Here is a 10,998-nt window from a genome sequence, read left to right as displayed (position 1 = left end):
GTCCCGACACCCAGCTCACGTGGCTCCGTGCAGGGTCTACACTCACCTTGCTTTGGAGAACAAGGATTGGCTGGGCGCGTCCACGCCAGCTGCCGGAATTGGCCAAGAGGCTTTGAACACTCACGTCTTCACCAACTTCACTTGCTAAAAGCTATGAAAAAGGGATTAGCATCGACGATAATAAATAATAAATACCTGCGCGGGGCAGAGGGGAGGAAAAGCTGCTCTGTAGCAGTAAACACCATCTACACACCGTGCCTGTAGCCGATACTCAGTATCGCACAGCTATAAGCTCTACAGCTGGGTGTCAAACCAGGCTTTCGCGTTCATCACCAAGGTTTACTAAGCATTACTAGCAGTTTTCAATAGATACGTAATTATTGCTGATATAATTAATACTTCACCAGAACTAAACAGGATCAGGGAAGAGATTTTGCCTGGATGCACACCCTTGCAACCAGGAACTGAGCCAACTCTCTTGCAGAATTCCGACACAGCCACATTAACAAGAGCTAAAGTTAGTATGAGGAGCGTTTAAATTATTTATAAAAAGGTCAGAAGGGTTCTATTTTTAGGACCATATTCTCTACTCTGATCTGCATTGCAGCTCTCTTATGCAAAGTAATGAAATCAAAGGAAACAGGGCACGTAGTAATGCTTTAAATCCATCAGGAATCAAAGAGGAAAAGGTTACTCTGGATGTCACTCCAACAAACTGTTTAAATGTGCTTTAGCTCAAGCCTGATCTTTAATCTGTGGGACTGAAGACTAAATTAAAAGTAAATACATTGTTAAATGCTTTGGAAAGGAGGAATGGGCCTGAACGTGTGCTTCAAGTCAATCACAGACCTATTTTGCCAAACGGAGACTTTTAAGCCTTAAAGAATCTTTTCTTGTCATAGCAATAGAAATAAGGGACACGGTCACCCAGCTGCGGTGGCAGAGAATGAACTCTGTGTGTCCACGTGCAGTCCTGGGCCCCTCACTCCAAGAAGGACCTTGAGGGGCTGGAGCATGTCCAGAGAAGGGCAACAGAGCTGGAGCAGGGTCTGGAGCACAAGTGGCTCAAGGACCTGGCAGGGTTGAGCCTGGAGCAAAGGAGGCTCCGGGGAGACCTTCTGGCTCTGACAACTCCCTGACAGGAGGGTGCAGCGAGGTGGGGGTCGGTCTCTTCTCCCCAGGGACAAGTGACAGGACGAGAGGAACCGTCCTCCAGTTGTGTCAGGGGAGGTTGAGGTTGTCCCTGAGGCAGAATCTCTTCCCCGCTGGGGTTGTGCAGGGCTGTCGCAGGCTGCCCAGGGCAGTGGTGGAGTGCCCATGGCTGGAGGGGTTTCCCAGCCGTGTGGAGGTGCTGCTGAGGGACAGGGGGGACCTGGCAGTGCTGGGGAACGGGGGCACTGGAGGAGATGAAAGGGCTTTTCCAGTGCAAACGATTCTGTGATTCTGCATCTATGCAATGAAACCACTACACTAGTGTCCTTTCCCACCTCCTTACAGTTCACTGGAAAACTTCACGGAGGCGAATCAACACTCAAAAGAAAAGAAGCCTCCTCATTTCATTAAGTGCACTCTGGCACAGACCACATGCTGCCACCGTACCTTCTGGGCCATCCGCAGCTCCTGTTTCGCAGCCTGGAGTTGGTTACGGTACTCCATCACTTTAAAGTTGGCTGTGGTTAACTTTTCCTGCAATGCTTTCACCTCTGGGCTTTCAGCCTTTGAAGAGAAGAAGGTACTTGGTAAGAACAGAATCCTCAGGGAAGAACTGGAGCGATTAAGATCCACAGATCCACGAGGATCACAGAATCTTTTTTTCCCCAGACCCACGCAAATGGCTTCCCTAATTTTTGGGCTCATAGAGAAGGCATGAACCGAGCAATTTGGTCCCAAAACCAGAGGTGGAGATACCTCCCTGTCGTAAGGAAAGGACAGCAGAGAACTGAGCATCGCCTTCTGATCTCCCCTCTCCAGTTACAGTTCGTACCAAGTTTCCTTCTATCGTCTTCAGCGCTGATTGCTTGACTCCTGCATCACCACCACCAAGTGACTCTATTTTTTTTACAGCTGTCTGTAACTGGAAACAAATGCATTGTTATTGTCGAATGAATACAGTGAAGAGCATCCTCCGTGGACCATTAATTAGCAAAAAACTACAGCCTGGGTGTTTGCTTACTCTAGGAACAAAAAGACTTCTCCTTCTTTGAGGTGGGTGGAGAATCTGGATTATGTGTCTGAATAAAAGAAGGCTCTAAGGAACAGCTTCTTCATTAAAGGGGCACCTGGGGAAACACAGAGTGTAACTGGGAGCCAGCTCTGCTGTCACCTCTTCTTTGCAAGGAGCTCAACGGTTAGGCCACCCCTTCTCCACAGTTCCTAAACTCTTCCAGTCAATAGACCGAGAATGAGAAATTCCGGCGGCTGTTGGCAGCAGCTTGGTCAAATTCTGCAGGTGTTTTCTGCAAACCTCTGTTTGCAGTCGCTGTTTACTGGTACCACCCTTTGCTGAGCAATTGCTCCACAGCCGCACCTTTCACTTGGTGTGTGGGAACACCGGCACCTCAAACCACGGATGATCTACAGCTTTTTCAGCTTTTATACCAGCAAAGAATTAACAATTATGTAAAATCACTGGTGTCCTGGAACGTCTACCAGCCCTGCAGGGATGTCTGAGAGGACAAGTGACATCTCGGATTGTACTTTTACACTTATGGACAGGCAACTGAACTGTGCTTTTCGTTGTCTTGGTTCTTTCTGCAATCAAAGGATAAAGATGAGTGTCTTCAGACAGTGATCCAGCTTAGCTTAAGAGGTTCTAAAGTGACATGAATCACTGCAGGCCTCTGTCCGTGACAGCTCTACTCTGTCACCACTCAACATTTCTCCTAGGAACCGCCCTCTGATGAACATCACTTTAATTTTGCCCATCTTTACATCTGCATACAGTTCTACCAAACAATCCGCGAGCTCAGCCAGCGACGTTGGTTTAGAGAAAAGCCACCCCAAATGAGAACAGACAGACCACGGACCAGGGCATGGCCTCAGGGGGGTTCATGTAGCTTCATCTTCACCTGACATGTGGTTTGGTTGCTGCGTTTGGTTTTGATTTTGATGGTGATGGTGGCCAAGGACAGATTAGCTCAAACCTGAAGGGTCCATTTCTGCTTTGACCGGCAATTTATCTTTCCTGAAAATTTCTGTTCACTTTGAGTTTGATTTCCTGTCCTGAAGTGTCTGTGGTTCTTTCTTTTGGGTCAATATCTGGCAATATTTTAAGTTTCTGGTTGAATAATGTTCATTACTCATATAACCAAGGTGATTTTTCTTGAAATTATCCACAGCTTGTGCCCCTACTTGTGTGATTTTGTAGGTCCCCAACTACGCTTGACATTTTTCAGCCAGTCTGCAACTGTTTGACAAGACCTCTCTGACCAGAACCCTCTGGATTTATGCAGGAGTCCTCAAAAAATTAATCCACCATTTTTTGATCTTTCAGGTAACTGGGGAACAATTCAGACAGATGCACAGTTCATGCTAATCAGGGATTGCAGAAGATCTCTCTCCTGTCATGGGCAGAAATTACAAGAGCTCAAAGCAAACATGGAAGTAAGAGCAAATTCAAATGGGAACATGAAACAAACCCAGTTTCTACGTCTCCTCTACCCCAAAGGCTGGATTTCTCTGCTTTAGACATAAAAAGAGAATGAAAAAAGAGCCTCACTTCTCTCTCCAGCTCTTTGACTTTGTTATTGAGTTGCTTCACTTTGGCTTTTTCACTCTCGGTCTCAGCAGTTATCTCACGATTCTTTTTGGCCAATTCAACTATTTTAGTAGCTGCAACATCTCCAGCTAAACCAGACGTCCCTGAAAAGCAGGAAAGCAAAGGACACATCTTACAGGCAAGCCTGAGGATAGAGGATGCTTTTGTTTTCTGTCCAGTGCACAATGCACTTGTATTGTCTAATCCCTTCCTCTCAGAGCGGTGCCAGGCACCGAACGAGGGAAACGGGGCATCAGTGATGCCAGCTGGAGCGCTTGGTCCTTCGGGTCAGCACCACGGCGTGGGTGGCAAAGCCACGCTCTAGCAGCAGAAGGTTCTAGCGCCATTCCTACACAGAAAGGGTGGAGGTGTTTTCTGATCACCGCTGTGAAAGGCAGTTCCGAACAGCGTGTTTTGAGGTGTGTTACGGAAAAAGACAACTCTGGTTTGCTCTGGTTGTTTACTGCTGGAGGAGTTGCTGGAACAGAGGTAGGAACTTTGCTAGACATCTGTTCCCAAAGGTCAGGCACACCATTGCACTTGGCTCCTGGATAACATCCAGGAAATGTCATTGTGCCTATTTATACGTCCCTCGAGATCACACGAGGTGCCTTACTGTGTTACTCTTCTAATTGCTCTTTTAAACAGACACTTCATTCACCTCCTAAGGGTGACAGGTCACTCTTAAGTGAATTCTGAGTGCCATAAAACCCTCGGAGACATTAGAGAGGCTATGGAGAATACAGCCAAGAACAGAATATGACCCTGTATCACTATTTAAAAACCTTGTAGAGAACCTGACTACTATTTTTAAGGGCATTTCCACTGTTCTTACTCCTTTATCTGATTTGCGTTTCCTCTCTCACCTAGAAGCTACTTTTTCCTTCATTTTCATGATAAATAACAGTCAGCCAGAGAAGCTGCAACAGCACCTGTGGCTCCTGGTCTTGACCCAGTGATGGTTTATCATCTCTCCTAAACACAAGGTGCCACTGAAGTGTTACTTTATGCCGCCTGCTGCTGGTTTCCCCCTTCTCAGGCCATCGCGGCTGGCCTGGACAACAGTGGCACCCAGTGGCGGAGGTGCTGCCTGCACAGCCCCGGTTTCAGAGGACGCCGGAGCCACTTCAGAGCCCACACTTGGCAGTCAGCCACTCCTGCTTGTGCCCTCTGGAGGCAAACAAAAGGAGCCCGAATAAGGGGTTTAACCCTACACAGCACAGCCAGCTGCAACGCTGCTCGCTGACATTAACAGAAAGTTTTCCGAAATGCAGTTTCTGTGAACCACCACTTTTTTTTGGTGCCAATAAGAGCAAGCTTGCAGGAGAACTGCGAGGAAAGGCGATCACCATGTCCCCCAAAAGGGCACTATACTTCTTTGAAGGGACATATACTTATCAATAACAATATTTCGCACCTTAGGGCTGGCCTGTGACTACCACAAGTCATATTGAAGGTCCCTTCAACAGCTCTCTAAGCTGGGGAGCAGCAGGGCTCATGTTGTGCAGCTCCTGGAAGCGCAGGAGGGAGGAGTAAGGCCCAGATCTTGAAGCACACACGCCATGCCACGTGTAAGTGCTCTCAGGTTGAATGGTCGAGAGGAACTTCCCTCTGCAAATAAAGCAGGGAGACTCCTTGCACGGGACAGGCATCAGTGTTTAGCGAACTGCAAATGCAAACCGGTGTCGGTTTAGACCGCTGCAAGTTTAAGTAGCGCTGGCTAAACCCAGCGAGAATTCAAAGCGACTGTGTTTACCTGCCAAAGCCAACCTGTCCTCCTGGATTTTCTTCTGGAGATGCTTTATTTCAAAATTTTTGTCTGTCAGCAGTTTGTACAGTCGGCAGTTCTCATCGCGGACCTCTCGAAGCTGATCCTGGAGCTGCTCGTTCTCAACCTCAAGCAAACTGGGAAAAAATAAGCCATAATGGCGAAGGTCACTGTAATATCCTTCAGATAGATGCTTCCAGAAAAAAAATAATGAAACGACTGCTGTCCTTGCACAGTGCTTCCTCCAAATGTAAAAACTAGAAGCTAAGGCCTCAGGGGCTCAATTCAATTATCCGAGCTCCCTACGCAAGGCCACCAGCCACCACGCAGGGTTCTTGGGAAAACTTCTGAGGCCCAGGCAGAGAACGGAGAGCATCCCAGAGAGCACTTGCCACCTCCAAGGATTACGAACATCCTCCAACTTCAGTCACACCTCGTAGCCAGATTCCTGCAGTCGGCAGCATTTCAGGACAGCAAAGACCTGTCTCCCTTCCCCAGAGAGGAAGCCAAATGTGTGAGGAGAGGCTGACACCGTCTTTGGTAAATATGTTTGTGGTTGAGATGCTGCTGGCCCAAGTTCCCCTTCTGCCTGCCTCCGAGTTTCCTTTCTCCTCCCATCTGAGTTTCATGGGGGGTCCCACTCCGTAACAAGTCCTGAAGGGTGCAGGTCTCCCATGTCCTGACTATCATTCCCAAGTGGAAGCTCCTGGTGCCCTCAGGCATCTCAGATATCATTAGACACCTAAACCAGCCAGAGGAGTTCAGCCCTAGATCCTCATTATCTACGGCGTGACCCTGGATGTCTACATTTTGGTGACTTAATCTGGCACAGTGTCCCATCCCTTTGGCCAGCAGACTGGTTGCTCCACACTACAGCAGAAGTAGGTAGCTGGGATGTCCCAGAGATTTGGAGAGAGAAAGCCCAGCTGTCACCTGTGGCTACAGACACATCCACAGACAGACACATCTCAATAGTCACCTATATATTTTCTGTCCCAAAGCTTTAGCAAGCTCTGTGCTCCAACCGGACTTTGAAATGCACGCTCCGTGTGTACATGTCAGAACAAATGAACCCTCAGAGCGCTGCCATAAACAGCACAGTCCATTTACAGCACGATTCACGATCCATAATTAAGAAATGCGCTTCTGTTTCAAAGCTGCAAATCAAAGGAGACCAAAGGCAGGTGTTTACAAGGGAGAAGAAAGCGGCTGCCATAAACAGCACAGTCCATTTACAGCATGATTCACAATCCATAATTAAGAAATGCGCCTCTGTTTCAAAGCTGCAAATCAAAGGAGATCAAAGGCGGGTGTTTACAAGGGAGAAGAAAGCTAGCGGCAACCTGAGCAGAGAGAAGGCAAAACTCAGTTATTCCCACGTGTACCACTCGCAGAAGAGAGCCACAAACTCTGCAGATCTAATTAGAGGCAAATGGACAAAGAGGTTTTTAACATTTAGGGAATTAACGTGAAAAAAAGGTTCTAAGCTCTCGCTGCACCTGATAGGCGACGTCTTCCAAGCTTTGACAAAAAGCATGTACAGTAGGATGGATGGAAACCCCAGCTGCACAGAGCTGGAGTCTCCGCTGAGACACTCTCCATCCCATCCCACCCCAGAGTGACTCTGCAGGGGGCAGCAGGTTCCACCCAAGGGGTTCAGCCACAGAAAGTCAGCCAGAAGAACCAGGCAGCACCTTCCCGCCCAGTTCAAGGGGACAGAGCCAGGGGAAGATTTTGAGCAGGGGCCTATGGCTGAAATACAGGTAAGTGCCTTTCCCAGCTCTGTTACAGATTCTCCATGGGATGGGGAGAATCCTAAAGGCACCAAACAGTAGAGAGATAAAGTTACACAAAGAACAAAACAGGATGAGAAATGTCAGCTAAATGCTCGCCTAAACAAAATGTGGCGGTAGGATGGGAGGAAGGGAAATGAACTGCCAGGGCTCAGAGACTTCGGAGCAGAGAATGTTTTCCAAGCGCTGCTATAAACAACACCGACATGCTCAGATCACTGTCACCACAGACCATACGGAGTCCTGTTGCTCCAGAACATGTTTCTAGTGTGTTGTCATGGGATTATTGCAAAGTACATCCCAGTGAATCCCCCCCAGAAGCAAATCCTGCCAGACTGGACACACTCGCAACTGCTCTTCTGCTGAACGCAGACATACAGAAGGCAATGACAACCCGGATAGATCTGCTACAACTGCCATGTCGAATGGGGACATTTAACAGTCAGTGCCACTGGAAACGGAGGTCACAGCTCAGACCTAAGCACTGAACTGTCAACAGCCGGCAAACCAAAACGACTCCATGGTTCTGTGATTCTCCTGTACCCTGTCAGTGTACGCACAGTGCACCAGGATGTGCCAGGGGAGCACCTCAGCCCCTCTGCTCTGCCAGACAAACCCACCTCTGAACTGAGAACCAGCCTGCTACTCCACTAAGAAAGCAATTAAAAAGCAGATCTCCATCGTAATCACACGTGTCAGAGCAGAACGAAACGGCGAAGGGAAGAGGACAGCTGGCAGAGGTCAGATCAGAAGCGTAACTTGGCAAATCAGCCGTGGTGAGGGACCTGTGTGTGAAGAAGACGGTGTACGACGCAGGGGGGAGAGCATTAGTTTCCAGATCAGCTCCCCGTTTGCACACAGATGTCCTTTGCAGCACAAACACCACGATCCCAGAAGCACCTGGAAGTCGAAGCTCTGCTGCAGCTTATCACCTGGGTGTTTCAGGAAGTAGTTTTCAGGAACAGGCTGAGCAGAGTGACACAGAGGGAAGATCAGCATTTAGGGCCTAATCAGCCTTGGCTACTGGCTTGATAAACGTTGGCAGAGGTGCCCTTCCCCACACCGGATTCTGGGAGGGGAAACCGTCTCAGAGGCCTGTGCCTAACTCTGGTTTCCACCCGTGATCTCTGACACAGCTGCCAGCAGCTCCCTCCTGCCTTGTACTTCCTCTGAGGAAGAGCCCTGAACTGCCAACCCTGTAGTCACTGTGGACATCTTTGGGGTGTGCCCAACTCCAGACCTCTCCTAGCTTGTTATAAAAACGTGAACAGGTTCAGAGACTGGCTATATTCGAGGAGGAAGATGAGTGATCTGAGCTGCGATTTCAAATCTATGCTCCAGCAAACCGAATTGTGCCCTCAGCTCCAACACTAAGACCGAGGGAGATCAGTGCCAGAAGGTCCAAGGTCCTGGGAATCCAGCTAATGGATGAGGTAAGATCCAAACCCTACCTTGTATAACCCTGTCAAGCACCTTTCCAGGAGGCAACGCTGTCTGTGAGTCCCTCCTGTAGAGCTGGGTGTCCTTCACACCACCACAGAATCATCCGGCTGGAAGAGACCTTTGAGATCATCCCGTGCCCCCGTTCCCCAGCACTGCCAGGTCCCCCCTGACCCCTGGCCCTCAGCACCACCTCCACACGGCTGGGAAACCCCTCCAGGGATGGGGACTCCACCACCTCCCTGGGCAGCCTGCGACAGACCTGCACAACCCTCTCTGGAAAGAAATTCTTCCTTATGTCCAACCTAGATCTACCCTGGCACAACTTGAGGCCATTTCCTCTCATCCTGTCACTTGTCACATGGGAGGAGAGACCGACCCCACCTCGCTGCACCCTCCTGTCAGGGAGTTGTCAGAGCCAGAAGGTCTCCCCGGAGCCTCCTTTGCTCCAGCCTCCACCTCACCACGTCCCTCAGCCACTCCTCCGCACATTGTGCTCCAGACCCTGCACCAGTTTTGTTGCCCTTCTCTGGACACGCTCCAGCCCCTCAAGGTCCCTCTTGCTGTGAGGGGCCCAAAATGGGACGCAATATTCAAGGTGTGGCCTCACCATTCAAGGTGACCTGCTAAATCAGGCCACGGGGCAAAGACAGTCAGGGCAGCACCTTCCTGCGCTGCAGGCCTTCAGCTTGCACCTGTAGTTGCTTTGCCCTTAACTGTCTTTGGAAATTATTGATGTAGGGACCTGTTTGTTTCCAAGGCAGCAGTTCCGAGGATGTCAGTGATCCTGCATGACTGGATTTCATCAGACAGTACTTAGCTGTCCCTAGCCTGTCACCCTTAACCCCTCTGTCCTTCCGCTCTGCGTCTGTGAAACACTGATAATCACAGCGCTTGGAGGATAAACAAGGACAGCCAGAGTCTCCCCAGGGTAACACCAGCCCAATATGTGAGGACAGAAAGTGCTCTGTGACCTTAATATGAGTTTTGTAACGTCGTATGGAAAATGAGTTCCTGGAGGAACAGTGCTGCCGTCCCTTTACCTTTTGCTGTCATCTCCGGTTGCAGGTTGTCCCGTTTCTAACAGGTTGGGATCATTCGGGATGCTGGAAGTCTCGTCTGCGTGGCCGTTATCACCTTGCCGACCATTCTGCTTTCCCTTCTTCCTCTCCATTAGATTTTGCAGCCGCCTTTGCTGTTGTTCTTCATAAGCCTTAAACTGGCTTTTAAAATGTTCATTTGCTTTTGTGTCTGACTCCATCGTTCACTAAGAGCGTAACGAGAAGGAAATGAAGAGTGACAGCAGAGATCGACATCGCTTTGAAAAACACCCTCTTCTAGCAGCTGCTCCACGGTTTTCCCTCACTGACCTCTGCACGGTGTCCCTGCTACTGCCTCCTCAGCCCCACTGCTGTGCTCCGAGGGCTTTTTTTTCCCATAAACAGCTTTCAAACAGCCTTCAAAAAAAGTTTTGGGGCGTAGCATTCCCAAGGCAATGTTTTAGAACCCATCTGTTTAAATAAATATTTTGACAGAAGAGCAAGTTGGGGTCAAATCCAAGCGAATGCGGCAATGACGTTAGAGTGACTAAAGGGAACACAGGCTGTTGGTGACCGGGGTCCATCCAGCCTTCCCTCCCACGGCTCAGAGGAAGGTGCAGATGACCCCATTTTTGGGTTAAGGTGGGACTGACAGAGGAAGTCTCTGTTTATCCTAATGCTCCCTTTGGGCACTGGACAGCAAGAGCGTGGCTTGCATCTTTCCCCCAAGGATGAAGGGATAACAATAAAGCAGTAACATTGGTACCCATTTAAACATCTAGAGCTTTACTTAGTATGACGGAAGATAATCAGGTTCCTGATGTATTCCAGCCCCCTCTCCTTCTGTTTGACATTTACCAAACAGTCCAGCGCACCTTTGGACTAGGAAAAACAATCAGTAAAACCTTTCAAAGTAATGAATGCGAGCCCTTTCTCACACTAAGGCAGCAATCAACTGATAAAGGGCCAAAATGCAGGCCACGTCCCTTTGTCCCTGTTCTGGAGGGTAAGGAGAGGGACACAGTGCAGGCAGCTTCACCGCCGGACACCACGGGTGTGGACAAGGCGTGTTAAGGATTGACAAGTGCAAAGAGCGGAGTCCGCTGCCCCTGAGCAGCCCACAGGCCTCCAGCCTCCCTGGCTACCGGCTCCGAACCCGGCACTGAGGGACGTGCCGCAGGGCCGCCGTCCGGGGAGAGG

The 10,998-nt window shown here is 49.5% G+C and overlaps 1 protein-coding gene across 1 annotated transcript in view; it reads right to left on the bottom strand.

Annotated features, from left to right (window-relative positions):
* CCDC13 (coiled-coil domain containing 13) overlaps positions 1–10,019 on the bottom strand; it is a 22,944-nt gene extending 12,925 nt beyond the window's left edge. Inside the window, 6 exon segments of the mRNA XM_010137333.1 lie at positions 47–151; positions 1,600–1,716; positions 1,985–2,074; positions 3,719–3,861; positions 5,514–5,662; positions 9,802–10,019. Coding sequence (XP_010135635.1) covers positions 47–151; positions 1,600–1,716; positions 1,985–2,074; positions 3,719–3,861; positions 5,514–5,662; positions 9,802–10,019 — 822 coding nt within the window.
* Positions 10,020–10,998: the final 979 nt, after the last annotated feature.

The sequence above is a fragment of the Buceros rhinoceros genome, unplaced genomic scaffold, assembly GCF_000710305.1.
Source record: "Buceros rhinoceros silvestris isolate BGI_N320 unplaced genomic scaffold, ASM71030v1 scaffold27445, whole genome shotgun sequence".
Classification (NCBI taxonomy): Eukaryota; Metazoa; Chordata; class Aves; order Bucerotiformes; family Bucerotidae; genus Buceros; species Buceros rhinoceros.
This window is presented reverse-complemented; position numbering and strand designations above follow the sequence as displayed.